This window comes from Mustela erminea, chromosome 6 (genome assembly GCF_009829155.1).
Source record: "Mustela erminea isolate mMusErm1 chromosome 6, mMusErm1.Pri, whole genome shotgun sequence".
In the NCBI taxonomy this organism is placed as follows: domain Eukaryota; kingdom Metazoa; phylum Chordata; class Mammalia; order Carnivora; family Mustelidae; genus Mustela; species Mustela erminea.
This window is the reverse complement of record NC_045619.1, coordinates 89,396,568-89,413,228: the sequence shown is the minus strand read 5'-3', so window position 1 is coordinate 89,413,228 and position 16,661 is coordinate 89,396,568. Positions and strand designations below refer to the sequence as shown.

Genomic DNA, 16,661 nt, shown 5'->3' with positions numbered 1-16,661 from the left:
GACAAAACTGTTTATACGTGTGTGTGTCACCGTTTCCACAAGACTTGCAATCTATATTTGGGTTTCCATTATCAAGTTATAACTTTTTGGCCCTCTTCACCTCTCCCAACTCTTCACTGAGCATTGAGCTCTCTCCTCAAGTCTGACTCCCTTTAATCTAACTAGGGCATCCTTCCTCCAAGCATTCTTACTACTACTGACGTTTGGATTTTAAGATTCTACAATGTTTGCTAAACGAAAACTAGCTTCCCCTCCTTGGTTATTTTGGCTAAGCAACTTCCACAAACAAGGCTTCCTCCCAGCCAGCAGCCGACACCAGCCAGTCCCCTTCCCCTGCGCGGTGCCCGTATCTAAGCCCTCACTCTCTTTCCTAAGATGGCCGCCACAAAGCCCCGGGAAGGCTTTGGGTGAGTTTCACCCACGCAAGGCCACTATCATTCCAGAGACCCCACAAGCAGGGGCTGAAATAGGAGAATGGCCCGAGGAAGTGGAACGGGAAGAGTGAGAACGGGCCAAGGCGCCGTGGCCCGGGAAGGCCTGGGAGGGAGGGTCCCCTTGGCTCCCGCGGAGCCTAGACCAGCGTCATAGGAAGTGGGGGCCCCACCCCCTAACGTCAGGGGCGGAAGTGAGCGTTGCTGGGCGCCGATGCGGGGAGAAAGCGGCTGTGGAGAGAACGTGTCTCGACCGAGGTAAGAAAGACGTCCCCGCCTGGCTTGGGGCCTCCACAAACACTCACCTTTAGGGTTCTGGGATACCTTCACCACCTGATGTCTTCCCTTTCCGCCAGCCTGTAGCCTTGGGCCTTGTGGGTTCTCAGCTCTGCTACGTGTGGTTCAGCCGCCGCCAGCCCCCTCGAGGGCCTCCCTGCCTCCTCTGTGTACATTGTTTTAAGTTAACCACCTTCCCCACCTCCTGTTTAGTCCCATTGCTTAAATCTCCTCCGATTGTTTTGTTTGAAGGAAGAAAAAGGATTGTTTTACCAAGAGCCCAGCTCTGTTAGGAGTTTAACCAGTTGCTTCAGACTACATCCAGCCCCCAAACTTGACTGCATCGCGTAATTTATCCGTTTCACCGCGGTCTAGTACTAGGGACAAGGTAAAGAATCGCCTGTTAACAGTTTGGTACGGAAGATACTTAAGTGGACACGGCTGAATGATAAAGCTGTGGATTTCAGTACCCTGAATCTACTGTAATTAGTCTTTTTGCCCCCAGAGTTCAGGCTGGCTTTCCGTAAGTTGCTGAATCTCGTGCTGATTGTTCCTCTATAAATACCTTAAAATCAGGGAACATAATACTTGGTTCTTCCTTCCAAACATCTTATAGTTAATAAGTAAGTATAAAGTATAAGTAAAAGTTGCCAAAAGGAAAGTTAGAATTTCTTAATCCAGACATGAAAAAAAAATTTTTTCCAGCAGTTTCGTTAGTAAATGTTATTAACAAATAGGCTGTGTGGCAAATTACCAAGCTAGAGTTCCAGCTGATCACTTGTATTTCCTACCGCAGATTCCAGGGCTGCTTATGTCATAGAATGGGGGGAAGGGGTGTGGAACTGTAAGATGGGCCAAAGGGGAGCTTGCCCTAGAGACAACAACTGTAACCCTAGCTAATTTTCAGAAGTTTCCTATGAGAATGGTCTTATATAAATTCAGTTTTTTCCCATAATGATTAGTTTATTTAATCACAGTGCTAAAGGGGGGGAGATCTTCGGTAGAAGAGGATTCAAACTACAGGATCATTTCTTGTCGTCTATCTTCCACATTTCTGTTACAGACTTGTTCTTTTATTACTGTATTATCCATAAAATGGATAGTCGTTAAATCCTAACAATCAGAAGTTTTCCCTCAGTGCTTAGAGGGAGTGACTACTAACTGGAGAGATTTAACCGAAAGTCTGTCCATTTTTGTATATGGGATTGGTGGAGGAGAGGGGAGGTGAAGCATCACTGGAGTAAGTGTGACACTTCCTGATCATATTTAGAGAAGTCATAGAACTAGTAAGCTAGGGGTACCTGGGTGGTTCAGTAAGGTGACTACCTTCAGCTCAGGTTATGATCTAAGAGTCCTGGCATGGGGCCCCCACATCAAGCTCCCTGCTCAGCGGGGAGTCTGCTTCTCCCACTCCCTACTCCCCACTGCTCACGCTTTCACTCTCTTTCTCTCTCAAATGAATAAATAAAATCTTTTTCAAAAAATAGTAAGCTAGCAATGTCTCTGGGCTTATTGGATGGACTAAGTACATACTGGTGGACCTAGACTTCCAGCATTCCCCAGGTGCCAGGAGAGAGCAAGACTGGCAGCCTGTCCATCCTGTATTTTTAAGAACTTCAGAGGAGAGCTTTAAAAGAGTACCTTATTCCTATGTTTATCCTAAAGTTTAAATAGTAGTACCCTTGTGGTCTTGACTTGGCCCCTTTAATGTTAAATACCAACCCTAATGGATGGTAAACAGTGACAGGTTGTTGTAATGGCACTTAAAGTACACTATCTTATCACCTGAATACACTTTAAATTAGTAGTCCTATTTACTGAACCACTGCTTTTTTTTCCCCCCTCAGTGCTTGGATTCAGCTTCTTCATTTCCAACATGGAAGAAACTTACAGTATGTACTTCTTACTGTTTTTAGAAAATAAGTTAAATTCCTTACATATAGTTTTATGTCTGACAAGACTCTTAGGGTGTGTTTGGAAAGATTCACATTTCTCCGTCAACTGCTGAGGTTGTCTGTGTGGTGGTAGAGAAGTTCCCAAATTTGAAATAAGACACTTGAAATCTATCAGTCTTTGAAAAGGCTACAGCTGGGTCATCTGTGTTAAACTATATTTTTATTAAATGAAACATAATTTCTTTAGAACTTCAGTTTCTCCTATTAAAGACAAGGGGATAGTAACTATAACCTCTGTTTTCTATTATGAGGGACAATATGATATTCTTAATAATGCTGATATACATTGAGTTCTTGGGGTTAAAGAAATCCTATGAAGAGTTCTTATTTCTCAAGTGATTCAGGAATCTTAGATGGCCCAAGAAGTCAGAAGGAAGCTAGCATCTAGAATAATACAAATGTAGAAACAAAAGAGACTGAAAAAATCATTTCATTTAATGTTTGGATTTTACATCTGAGAAAACAGAACCTGGATTAACCGATTTGTCCAAGGTGACATAGTTAGGGAGAGAGTCACACGTTATTCATAAGCAGTGCCACACTGGATACCATAAGGCACTATGGTTTCTAGATCCTGACCAAATTTAAGGAACAATGGCATCAGTGAGTGGATGAAACTTGACAACAGGGCCTACTTTGTTTCTTACTTTGCTGTATTGTTCAGAGTCTCTTTGGAGTTAATAAGTTCCAACTAAAGGGTATTTTTTAGTTCCATTCTACCTTCAAAGAATCTTAATCACCGATAATTATATGGAAATAGTCTTCATTAAATATCTACATCAGAGATTCTCAAACTTGAGCATGCAGCAAGATCACCTGGGGAGTTTGTTAAAACTAGCTTGCTGGACTTAACCCAGAATTTGTATGTTTGGTTGGTTGGTTGGTTGGTTTGGGGTTTTTTGTGTGTTTTGTTGTTGTTGTTGCTTACCCCCAGAATTTCTGATTTAGAAGGTCTGGGGCTCTGGAATCTGCAATTCTAACATGTTCTCAGTTGAGGCTACTGATCTGAGGACCACACTTTGAGAATCATTGATCTAGAAAACTGATTCTTCTTGGTCTGCCTTAGGGCTCCCTCCCCTACCTCCTTAGTTTTTCTTAAGATACATTAATGTAGGCCACCTGGATGGCTTAGTCGGTTAGGTGTCTGCCTTCAACTTGGGTCATGATCCTGGAGTCCTGGGATTGAGCCCTCTCTGCTTGGTGGGGAGCCTGCTTCTCCCTCTGCCCCTTTCCTTGCTTGTGTGCTCTCTCACTCTGTCTCTCAAATACATAGGAAAATTTTTTTTTTTTAAAGAATTTTTTTAAGGTTTTATTTATTCATTTAACAGAGAGGCCTAGTACAAGCAGGGAGAGCAGCAGGCAGAGTGGGAGGGAGAAGCAAGCTCTCTGCTGAGCCAGGAGCCGGATGTGGAACTCAGTCCCAGGACTCTGGGATCACGACCTGAGCCGAAGGCAGCCGCTTAACAAACTGAGCCACCCAGGTGTCCCAATAGGCAAAATATTTTAAAAAGATACTTTAATGGGGGTACCTGGGTGGCTCAGTGGGTTAAAGCCTCTGCCTTCGGCTCAGATCATGATCCCAAGATCCTGGGATCAAGCCCTGCATCGGGCACTCTGCTCAGCAGGGAGCCTGCTTCCCCCTCTCTGCCTACCTCTCTGCCTACTTGTGACCTCTCTCTCTCTCTCTCTCTCTCTCTCTCTCTCTGTCAAATAAATAAAAAAATCTTTAAAAAATTTTTTAAAGATACTTTAATGTAAACCTGGAATTCCATGTGACATAGGTAGATTTATATTTATTCCTAGAAGCTTACTACTCCATTAAATTAGAAAGCAACAACTCCTCTTTATGTCTCTCATTCTTTACTTTTTTCAGCCATAATTTTTTTTCTTAGAAAAATATCACCTGGAAGTTGTTAGAAATGCACAATCTCTGGGCCCGGTCCCAGACCTTTTGAATCAGAATCTGCATTTTAACAGAGTCCCCAAGTAATTTAACACTGCCTTAGGATATACTTGATCTTCTTCCCAAATTGACCTTAAACTATAATATTTTTTTCTTTTTAAGATTTTATTTATTTATTTGAGAGAGAGAGAGAGAGAGAACATGAGATGGGAGAAGGTCAGAGGGAGAAGCAGACTCCCTGCAGAGCTGGGAGCCTCGTGGGAGACTCGATCTGAGCACTTCCGGGATCATGACCTGAGCCGAAGGCAGTTGCCTAACCAACTGAGCCACCCAGGCGTCCTTCAACTATAATCTTAATCTGATCTAAAGCTCTCCAGCTTCTGTTTGGGACTGTACCTCTTAACTGATGAAACTTTTGTCAGGTCTCCTTTCCTATTTCTATGAAGTTTCCTCCATTTCTCCCCCTGGGTTTCAGGCCCTATCAAGGTGTAAGAAACGTCTGAGTCTGTGGTTTTGGAGAGAGCTTGTCCACAGGGCCTACTCTATTTCCGCAATTAAGTTGTATTCCCCAAAAGCCAGATAGAATTTGTGATGAGCAGTTTGATAGTACTTATTACAAGTACAAAGTATTTGTTACTTTAAATGCACATAGACCTCAATGCAGTGCTTTTGGGTATCTTCCCAAGAGAAATACTCCTAGAACACAAGCATTTACCAGATTGTTAGTCACAGCATTTTATATAACAGTAAAAAACTGGAAATGACCTCTAAATGTCCATCAGTAAGAGAAATTATTAAGAATCCATGGCACATGGGCACCTGGGTGGCTCAGTTGGTTAAGCAATTGCCTTCAGCTCTGGTCATGATCCTGGAGTCCCAGGATCAAATCCTGCATCGGGCTCCCTGCTCAGTGGGGAGTCTGCTTTTCCCTCTGACCCTCTCCCCTCTGGTACTCTCTCTCTCTTTCTCATTCTCAAATAAAATCTAAAAAAAAAGAAAAAGAATCCATGGCACATCCATATGCAGCACTAAAGTATTCCTGTTTGGTTTGGTTTGGGGGTTTTGGTTTTTTTTTTAATATTCTTTTTATATCCTGATACAGAAGGAGCTCCAAGATATATGAAGTTTAAAAAAAAAAAAAAAGGCAGGCACCTGGCTGGCTCAGTTGAAGGCAGATACAACTCTTGATCTCAGGGTCATGAGATCAAGCCCTACACTGGAGGTGGAGATTACTAAAAAATATAAATAAAAACTTAAAGAAAAAAAACAAATAGCAAAATAGGTACAGGAAATCCTGTCACATGCTACAATATGGTTGAACCTTGAGAACATTATGCTAAATTAAATAAGTCAGTCAAAAAAATACCTACACTGTGATTTTACTTACATAAAGTATCTGAAATAGACTCATAGAAACAAGAAGTGGAATTAGTGGTTGCCAGGGATTGGGGAGAGGAGAGAATGGGGAATTATTGCTTAATGGATATTGAGTTTCAGTTTTGCAAGATGAAAAAGTCTGGAAACTGGTTGCATAACAATGTGACTATACTTAACACTGTCAAACTATGCACTTAAAATTAATTAAGACATTAAGTTATATGTTATGTATATTTTTGCCACCATTAAAAACTTTTAATTAAAAATAAAATAAAATTTTTTTAATCTAGAAAAACAGTTTAGAGCTAACCTAAGTTACCAGAGGCCAAGAAATAAAACATTATGGTAGGAAGTCATCATTACCAACTGTGATATATGTCACTGTATGGGCAGCATAATGTGTATGAATCATAAGGTATGTCTAGTCTGTCAGCTGGTGACATGGCCTAATATTTGCTCGTGATGGAAAGGATTAAGTGAAGGGAAAGTAATAAGAATTGTATCTGTAAACTGTCCCTGGGTGTCCTGAAGCTTCAGAAATGTGAAAAAATTGCTGGTCAGGATGAGCCTGGTTGGCATAATAAACTTGCTTGTCCTCTAAGACTTTTCCTTCCTATTCATTCTGTCCTTCAGATCACCTTTCTGGCTCATTTGCATCACGATCATGGTTAGCAATTTATTCCATGTTTACCACTCCTCCAGTGAAACTGTCTGTTTCAATTCCCCACTGGCTTCTGATTCTCATAGCAGTCTCCTGGTTTATAAGCTCCTTATCAAATGTGAATTGTTTATCTTATTTCATTTTTATCTTTGCCTTCAATGATGGTAACAGCATTTTATTAGGTCACCTTTTGTCCCCATAATATATTGAGAATGTGTTTAACCATTTAATTTCCCTTCCTTAATCAAGCTTGCTAAAATTTGTAAAGCCTACGTGTAGCTTTACACATTTAGAGAAACTTGTTTAGTAACTATAGAGATGATTTCTGAAAGTATAGTCTTCTAAGGGAAGTTTTAAGTAGAATGATCTAGGTTAGAGGCTTTCTTTCACAGAGCATCCCCATATGTCTGCAGTTATCTTAAACTTAGCACATTCTGTTTTTACAGATTATTTTTTCATCTGTCTAACTTGATAATCACTAGATTAAAGAATTCTCTGATTTTTTTCTCATCTGTGTGCCAAACTATGAAAAATAAAACCACCCTATCTGATAAAGGTATTGGTTTCTTTTGAGAGGTATCGAGCGTAATCAAGATCAAGAACTACTTACAGTAATAAGTCCAAGCAGACAGATGAAAAAGAAATCATCTATCAAGCTTCTGTAGAGCTTATAACTGATCTTTTTTCATGTCATAACATACTAGTAAATAGACAAGAATGCTGGCAAAGGGGATTAATTGCCCTTAACTTGCCCTAGAAATGACTGGTGGGGACAGGAGGCATGTGTGCACAGGTAGCCTGCATCAATATATGGGCACACCATCCATTCTAACTTTAGCATACTGGTTGAGAGGCTTTGGTTAGGCTAGCTAGAGATAAGAATGACCCTGAATTAGCACTTCTAGGAAGAAAAAGAGGATATCATTTCATGTAACTTTATTATTCTTTTCATTGTTGGTTACCTTTAGTGTAAAATGAATTTATATACAACTAAATACGAGCCAAGATCCTATCCCATGATAGCTTGTTTTGCTGTACTTAGGAAGATTTGTTGGTAATACAGTTTTATCTTGGAGTTATGTTTTCATGTTTAAATGTTTAGTCACCCTTTTTTTTTAAATTCCAAGTTGTTGTAAAGACTGTCTTGTTCTATTCTTGTAGACTCTGTTGAAAAATCCAGTGTGCCTGGAATACCGTGGTTTTACAAAGGCTTAAAGCTTAAGCTGTATGTTTATCCTTCCCTTCTCTCTTTCAGTCGATTCCCTGGACCCTGAAAAGCTATTACAATGCCCCTATGATAAAAACCACCAGATCAGGGCCTGCAGGTTTCCTTATCATCTTATCAAGTGCAGAAAGGTAAGACATTATTTTCATAATTTTCCTTGTAATGACCTCTTGAGTTCTTTTAAAAAGCCAAATTTTGACAGTATCATATAATTTTAGCAAAAATGTTTTAATTTAATGCCAGACTTGGTTTGGGCATTAACACTTCTGTGTTAAATGCCAAATTTATAGAAATGAGTCCATTTCTTTGGGTACATACGTGTTTTCTTGTTTCTGTTTTTTTCTACCTAACTAGTGACAGAGCGTCCTCTATATACTCTTCTCACACTTTATAAAACAGAGGAAACAGTAATGTTGGCTAGCAATGAGAAATCCCTTTTGCCTTGTGAATTCTATGTGTTCGTTGTCCTGATAAGGTTTGAGTGCCATAATACATTTATCTTTATTTTTGCTTGGAATTTTTAGAGAAGTTGAGCAGCTAGAGGTTAGATTATTCCTAAAAATAATGGTTTCTCCAAGTTTCAGTCTTTAGTTGAAGCATCTTTTGGTGGGGGTGGGAGACAACTAGGCAGAGTTTTTTTTTTTTTTCTGGTCACTCTTTTGTAGTCTTAGATGACATAAACTACTTTAAAGCTAGCAGACTAATTGAGGCACTTTGTAAGGATTGTTAGAATACAGATGTCAGATACAAAGGCCAAAGGTCTGCAGGATTTATGCTTGGACAGCATTTTTGGTATTTAATCCAAACTCCATATAATTCATGTATGCATTAACATCCTTTTGTGTTCTTTTGCAGTCCTAATGACATGATTATGATGCCATTGTTGATCATTTCTGCAGCTCTTTTAAATCTCTAGAGCAAGGATCCCTTAAATTTGCACCTGGATAATGTGGGCCCCCAGATCCCACCACAACTTCTTCCCCTAGGATTGCAAACATGTCCCCAAGGACAAACATTTCCCCTTTCTTGGGAAAGAAAACCAAGCAATAAAAAGACATTTTCTTTAACTCACTTTTTTCCTTTGTTGAGGGAGCAAGAAAGCATGTGCACTTCGGGGGGAAGAGGGGGAGGAGCAGAGGGAGAAGGAGAGAGAAAGAGAATCTTAGGTAGTCACCATGCCCAGCTCAGAGCCCAACCCAGGGCTTCATCTCAGGACTATGAGATCATGACCTTAGCTGAAATCAGGAGTCAGATGCTTAACCAGTTGAGCCACCCAGGCACCCCTTTCACTCCCCTCTTCTAAACCTCTTGATCTTTGACCGCAAAACTCTCTGCACTGGAAAGCTCAGTATCCCTTATGAAAATCATGGAGGTAACTGCCCTCATAATTTTCTTCATCCTCTGTTTTTTCTTAGCGTCCTCCCACTTCACATTATTTTTACTCTTTTGAGTATAATTTGTGATAAATGTTTTGTTCCTTCTAATAAATCAACTTCTTAATACCTGATATGCTTCCTGTAGGATTTGGGTGATATTAAGCACTTTGGTTTTTTTTGTTTTGTCTTAAAGTAAAGAACTTGATCAGCAAGCAGCCTCTCCCATTTGGGCTTTTCCTTTATGAAATAGTTGAAATAAATGTCAAATTTTCCACAGCACCATTTCAGGCACCATTACTTTAAATAAGTATCCCTGTGTTAATCTGAAAACTCCTCAGCCAGCTTCTTCTAGGGCTCCCTCCCCACAGCTGTTTGCCAGCACTGTTGCATAGCGGTAGCAGGGCTGGCCTGCAGTACGGACTAAGAGTAGGTTTTCTTGTTACTGTTTCCTGAATATCACCCTTCAGAGACATCCAGAGAGTTCCACGATTACAGGCTGTTTTGCCAGTCTTGGGACCCTGAGAAATGTGGTTCAAATACCCAATCCTGGGGTGCCTGGCTGGCTCAGTCATTAAGCGCCTGCTGCCTTCAGCTCAGGTCAAGATCCCTTCTCCCTCTCCTACTCCTCCTGCTTGTGTTCCCTCTCTCACTGTCCCTCTCTCTGTCAAATAAGTAAATAAAATCTTAAATAACCAATTTTAAATTCACTATTTACTTCCTTATAAAAGTCACTGTGAACTCAGTATCTGTGTTGTCGGTCTCTATGAACATAATAAAGAAGCTTACATTTTGATGAGTTTGAGGTCATCTGTACAGTCTGTGTAAGTGAGAAATAATTTATTCCCTCTTAATTTTCTACCGTGAGTTTACCTACCACAGTTAAGCGGCAAGTTTATTGCGAGATTTTAGGGGAGTCATTTATAGAGTAAGGCTAGGCCACTCCCTTTGAATCTGAAGAGAAAGAATTGACAGACCCCTTAATTTTTTTCCACAGAATCATCCTGATGTCGCAAACAAATTGGCTACTTGTCCCTTCAATGCTCGTCACCAGGTTCCTCGGGCCGAAATCAGTCATCATATCTCAAGCTGTGATGATAAAAGTTGTATTGAGCAGGATGTTGGTAAGACTAGCTGAAAGGTTTCCATCCTACAGGTTAGCCCCTTCCGATTTGTATTACGCTGCGTTGTCAGCTTGATTTTTGGCTTTCATCATTTCAGAAGAATAGTACCTTTCTGCCCTTGAGTATTTTATCTCATCCGTAAAAGGTTGTCAGGCTGTGTTTATCAGACTGCTTTCTCTTCTGAACAACCTGATCCATCTTACCAATTTATCTAAAAATAAAAATCCTTTTTTGCCGTAAATATGGTAAACATCCTTGTTTCTGCTTTTTCTTCTGTCAGCAAGGGGATAAGACCTCTGTTTAGCTTTCATAGCATCCATTTTTCAGAAACAAAGACCTATTAGGCTACCCTGAAAGCTTTTAAGCCACTTAACCCCTTTAAAAATAATAACCTGACGATGTCCCCTTCTTACATCAGAATCCTTATTATCTTGCAGTCAACCAAACCAGGAACCTTGGACAAGAGACTCTGGCTGAGAGCACATGGCAGTGCCCTCCTTGCGATGAAGATTGGGATAAAGGTGGATTGTACCTACATCTTATTTTTCATAATGTCTGAATCTCAAGTCATTTAGTTTAGGCAGAAGGAAGATTTTCCTTTTTTATGAGCATCCCATGTTCAGAACGCCTTATTATTTTTATTGGGCCTCCAAATGAGCACATTTGTATCACTGTGCAGGCATGTGGAACAGACTATCCCTCTCGATTGGAAAAAGCACTTCTTTACAACTGCCTTTTCCATAAATTGTGTTGTACCATCTGTGTTTGGTTGTTACTGGGCACGTTTATTATTATTTATGTTGCTTGCATTTATATCCTTCAATTAAATTCCTGCTACTGTGTCACTTCGGCAGGTACTTGATCAATTTTTACTTGCTTCTCTAAGCTTAGGTGTATTATTTCCCAACTTACAGATTCAACTAGCATAAACTGGTGTTTTACCTAGGGATGCCACAAACTATGTCTTGCTTTCTTTGGCAGATCTGTGGGAACAGACCAGCACCCCATTTGTCTGGGGCACAGCCAACTACTGTGGCAACAACAGGTAAATGAAATAGGCTCATTCCCAGCACTGCCTCCCAAAATCTAAGTGCTCTGGTACCAAAAGAAGCCACCAAAGCATGGTTTGGTTTCTTTCGTTAATGATGTTACTTGGTGGTAACTTAGTTTTGATGGGTTATTTTTTTTTCTTTATTCCTCAATTCATAAAAAGGCCACATGGTTTGTGTTAATCCCTGTGGGAACACAGAAATACTAGTTTACAGTCTAGCAAGGGAGACAGTGGCACCAGACATTCTTATGTCTAAGTTGGGTTTTTTGCTGAGTTGGCACTATTTTAATGCTTTGGAAAATATTCTCCAACGACACCTCTCTGGGTAATTAGTGTCTAAGGAAAAATAAACTTAAAAGTTCTTAATTTGGGGACGCCTGGGTGGCTCAGTTGGTTAAGCAGCTGCCTTCGGCTCAGGTCATGATCTCAGCGTGCTAGGATCGAGTCCCACATCAGGCTCCTTGCTCCGCAGGGAGCCTGCTTCTCCCTCTGCCTCTGCCTGCCATTCTGTCTGCCTGTGCTCACTCTCTCTCCCTCTCTGACAAATAAATAAATAAAATCTTTAAAAAAAAAAAAAAAAGTTCTTAATTTGAAATTGGGCAAGCCAGAGTACCTATTGGATAGGGAAGAAAATGCATCTCCTCTGATTTTGTATCTAAGTGTGGGGCTTGAACTCATAAGCCAGAGATCAAAACCTGATCTGAGATCAAGAGTCAGATACTTAACCACTTAACCGACTGAGCCACCCAGGCACCCCTCTGTCTAACTTAAATCTATGAGATTTCTCATTACTACTTCATCTTCAAACCTTAAAAGATCAAGTTTCAGGGATGCCTGGGTGGCTCAGTCAGTTAAGCTGCTGCCTTCGGCTCAGGTCATGATCCCAGGGTCCTAGGATCGAGTGCCGAATCAGGCTCCTTGCTTGGAGGGAGCCTGCTTCTCTCTCCACCTCTGCCTGCTTGTGCACGTGCTTGCGCTCTCTCTCTCTCTCTGACAAAGAAATAAAATCTTTAAAAAAAAAAAAAAAGATCAAGTTTCAGATATTCAGAGATGAGAATATTTATGGATCAGAAAACAAAGGAATGAGATGCGAGACTTCCATTTTTTCCCCAAATAGAATACTTACCAATTTTTATTTCTTAGCTCCAAAGATGAGTTGGTAATTGTACATGTACCTTATTTTGTGTGTGCACTAAGATGGAAAAACTTAAAGATGAATTTTAATAGTACAGTATTAATTTTACCTCAGTTCTGTGAGATTTGTTGCCTTTGGCTTAGTTGTCTTGGCATTTTATTTTGTCTCTTACATTTATTGAGTGAGCTGATGAGCCTGTCATACAGCTGAACAGTAGATGGCATTGCTGTTTATCTCAATTTCTGGAAAATGAAAATGGTGAGACCCATCTTAATGCTTGTACAAAACAGTGAGCTTTTCAGAGAAGTAGTAATCATTCTAATTGCAAGAATGTTTTGATGGAAATGTGTTTACATTTCAGAATGTAGTTTGCTGTTTTCCCCCAAATTACAAAAAACACATTTTGATTGTCTTGTGTGTGCCTGCCTGAGGAATATAGATATGCTGGCATAGGCAAATTTGTCTTTTTTTTTTTGCAGCCCTGCAAGCAACATAGTTGTGGAACATAAGAGTAACCTGGCTTCAGGCATGCGTGTTCCTAAGTCTCTGCCATATGTTCTGCCATGGAAAAACAGTAAGTGAAATAAAGGCAACATGCTTTTACTCTTTTCATTGTGCTGAATACAGTTGGTTTTGATTCTTCAAAGACATATTCAGTGTGAACTCATTACCTCAGATGACCCCGAGAGTGAGTACCTCCTCAGATTTTGCATTCTGAGCACCTCACTCCACCCTAGTCCCTGCCCCAGTTAGTAGCAGGAAATTATGAATAAGAAAATACAAAAAAAATTCCAAAAGAATATTTTCAAACCGGACGGCCGCTGACATCAAATACCTTGGGTAAATTTGGAGACAGTGAAAAGTCTACTGATATCGGGTAGTAGGAATTCATCGCTGACACTCAAGGTATAATATCAGTAGAAACTGGGATTAGAAATTGTATTGCAGAGAGCTAAAAGGAAATGAGTAGAAAGAAAATGTGAGTAAATAGGTACTAAATTCATATCATATCACCCTGATAAATCCCCACATATGGAATACCCAAAATACTATCATTTTTATTTAATACAAACTTTCCTAATGTTGCCCTCAAATGCAGATTCCCTTGATTCAGTCTGTGCTACTGTTTGACCTAATTTTTTAGGTGGCTAGAGGACTTCCTTTAAAATATTTTCCTTGGGGCACTTGGGTGGCTCAGTGGGTTAAGCCTCTGCCTTCAGCTCAGGTCACGATCCCAGGGTCCTGGGATCGAGCCCCACATCAGGCTCTCTGCTCAGCGGGGAGCCTGCTTTCTCCCCCCCTAACCTGCCTCTCTGCCTGTTTGTGATCTGTGTCTGCCAAATAAATAAATAAAATCTTTTTAAAAAAATAAAATATTTTCCTTTGGGTACTTGAATTTCCCTAAAAATGAGATCACTAAATCATATGCCTAAAGGCTTGATAGGTAATAAAGTATTCTTTTCCATGCTCTTGAACAGAATCCAATCACTAATTTTAAATTCTTTCACTTTTATATTGTAATTCAGTATACCCCAAGAATAAGTCATTTGTGTTTAGTAAGAATAGGGGAAGGAGTGAATTTCAATTGTCATGGTGTATTTATTTTGAAATATTTCTACTCCATAGATGGAAATGCACAGTAACTGAATATCTCATCAAGTAAGTGTTTCAGTTTTATTTCTCTATCTCTTCAGATAGTAGCAAGATTTAACTGGACATAAAGCAATTCGGGTCCAATTTTCTTTCAGATTATGGTATCAAATTAAAGCTTTGTGTGTGCCTGTGTTTTTTAAGTATATAGCTTCTGTTATGGCTCTAATGAATAAGCATTTACTGGTTAAATTAGAATTCTGTTAACATGCCAAGTTGTTTTCCCTAACGTTAGTACACACTGCCTTTTTCCTTTTTCTTTTTCTTTTTTTTTTTTAATCAAAGTTGCATTCTAGATCTATCATGCCTTTTTAATGGACTGAGATTAATCAGACAGCTGTGCTTCACTGCTCTGCAATTCTTCCCCTGTGCAGTACAGTTTAACACTCAGCAAAAAATTCATACTCTTTTTAATGAGCAGTTAAAAGTTTGGGGTCTCTAAGAAGCTTGCACTGTTGATCTTATCTGAATATTTGATTTCGCAAGATCTTACAAAATCTGTATGAAGAGCCTAAAATCTTTCACTTTCTAAAGATGAAACCTTTCCTTGAGGTAACCCTGTGTGACTATGGAAGAGCCAAATTTGATTCTTCCAATGCTTTTTTGGCTGAGGTTGCTCAGCCGTATTGCTCCTGCCAAAAGGAATATTGTTAGGCTAGGAAAGAGACTATGTCCTCACTGTCTTGCAGATAGTAAGCCCCCTGTGAATATTTATTTAAGGAGTGAGTAATTGGCCTCTTGCCTTCCAGTTCATTCACTTCCTCTGGGCAGTGAAGCAGATGGATCTCCAGTGAGTTAGGGTTCATTTTATACCTAAACTGATGTTTCTTCTGGTGGGAAGCAGAAAAGAGATTCTAAAACCAAATACCCCTTAACTATGGACGATGATATTTATGGGTTGCTTCTAGGTGCTAGCCATTTTTCTTGGTACGTTTTGTAAAATTGTTAAATACATGAAGAACCAGAAAATGGGATTTGGCCCCAGAATGGAAGGAGACAGGACAGCACTGGGGTGTGTCAGGAAAGCACACAGCACCTGGATAAATGGTGAACTTTGAATCCTTCTCCAACACACTGCCCAAGACGCTTGGTTCTCATATAGTACGGATTACTACCTAATACAAACGGTCTGGGGGCATCTCGCTGGCTCACTCAGGAAAGCATGCAACTCTTAATCTTGGGGTCATGAGTTTGAGCCCCACATTGGGTGTAGAGATTACAAGAAATAAATATTCTAGGGGCACCTTGATGGCTCAGGTCATGATCTCAGGTTTCTGGGATCAAGCCCCACATCGGGCTCTCTGCTCAGCGAGAAGGCAGCTTCCTTCTCCCTCTGCCCCGTCCCCACTCGTACATGTGCTCATGGTGTCTCTCTCTCTCTCTCACTCTCAAATCTTTAAAAAAAAATAAAGGTGAAAGCCTAGGAGAAGCTTCTATCTCTAATACCTAAGACTTGACATCTTCTCTCCTTGGGAACTTTTCACTATTAAACCCTTACATGCTAAAAATGTATTTTCCTGTATAATCTCTGAGGAATCAGGAGAGAAAAATGATCCTAGGTTAGGTAACAATCCTTAAACAGCCACAGAATTTTTTATCCTCTTAATAAAAATAAAGTATCATTTTTTGAATGCCAGTTGTTATAGAATTCTCTAGCTTCTTTGGAAAGACACAAAAGAAATAGAATATAGGATTTATCCCCTTAAGGAACTTAAGTGTTGGTGGAGATTTTCTTGAATGCACATACATGAAGAGGGTTTGTTCACCTTGCACTTGATATGCTTTATCTCATTATGTTTTTATCAACAAATCTACTTTTTACTAGATAAATGTCTTAAAGCAGGTGATGTCATATGAATTTTTATTCCCCTAATGTATGTTGTAACAGCTCAAAAAATGTAACTGAATTAATGAGTAGATAGAGCATATGAGAAGAGAAAAAGATCAATATACGTTAGCTGAAATTAATCCACAGTTTTCTGGAGAAGTCAGTTGTATGGATAGTCCTGATTTTCTTCTCGGTCGTGAAACTGGTGACACAGGATTGTACAGTGATCTCTTTGTAGAATGTTTTTGATTCAATTAACAAGTTTCTTAGTGGTACTGAAGAGCTAAGCGTCAGAAGGTACTTGCTGTTCTGCAATAAGCAATGTCAGATTCTTCAGCTGACTAATAGATGTTAATCAGGTTGTAGTTATATGGCCTATTATCAGATGTGGTTGGTGTTTTTATCACTGAAAGGAACTAAGAACTTTTTTTCTCTCATTTCCTTGCAGATGCCAGACCCTAGAAGACTCTTGCTTCTTCCTGCCACCAATGGGTTCTTCATGGTTTTTCCTCCTAATCTAATTATACAAAGATAAACTGTCTGTGACTTTCAAACTGACAAGTACCTTTTTTTTTCTTCCCTGCTTTGAGTCTTCACTCATTTGATGCAAGAAAAGAACCCTCAAACTCAGAACTGTTTCAAATAAAGCATCAATATAGATAGCTTGATAGT

General features: G+C 39.8%; 1 protein-coding gene across 3 annotated transcripts; it reads left to right on the top strand.

The window, feature by feature from the left end:
- Window positions 1-584: 584 nt before the first annotated feature.
- On the top strand, window positions 585-16,651 carry GTSF1 (gametocyte specific factor 1). 3 transcript variants are annotated; one of them, XM_032348481.1, is made up of 11 exons: window positions 620-689; window positions 960-1,095; window positions 1,213-1,330; window positions 2,555-2,599; window positions 7,859-7,959; window positions 10,199-10,325; window positions 10,763-10,846; window positions 11,307-11,370; window positions 12,991-13,085; window positions 14,138-14,170; window positions 16,438-16,651. In XM_032348481.1, coding segments are annotated over exons 3-10 (534 nt in total). In that variant the 5' UTR covers window positions 620-689; window positions 960-1,095; window positions 1,213-1,329; the 3' UTR covers window positions 14,155-14,170; window positions 16,438-16,651. The 3 variants fall into 3 exon arrangements, with proteins under 3 accessions (XP_032204374.1, XP_032204372.1, XP_032204373.1); XM_032348482.1 differs by lacking the exon at window positions 1,213-1,330; XM_032348483.1 differs by lacking the exons at window positions 960-1,095; window positions 1,213-1,330 and having other exon boundaries at window positions 585-689.
- Window positions 16,652-16,661: the final 10 nt, after the last annotated feature.

Bases quoted from the DNA above. Each gene is read 5' to 3' on its own strand.
- GTSF1 (XM_032348481.1), top strand. The intron at 10,847-11,306 runs GTGGATTGTACC...TTTCTTTGGCAG, and splicing joins CGATGAAGATTGGGATAAAG to ATCTGTGGGAACAGACCAGC. The intron at 11,371-12,990 runs GTAAATGAAATA...TTTTTTTTGCAG, and splicing joins AACTACTGTGGCAACAACAG to CCCTGCAAGCAACATAGTTG.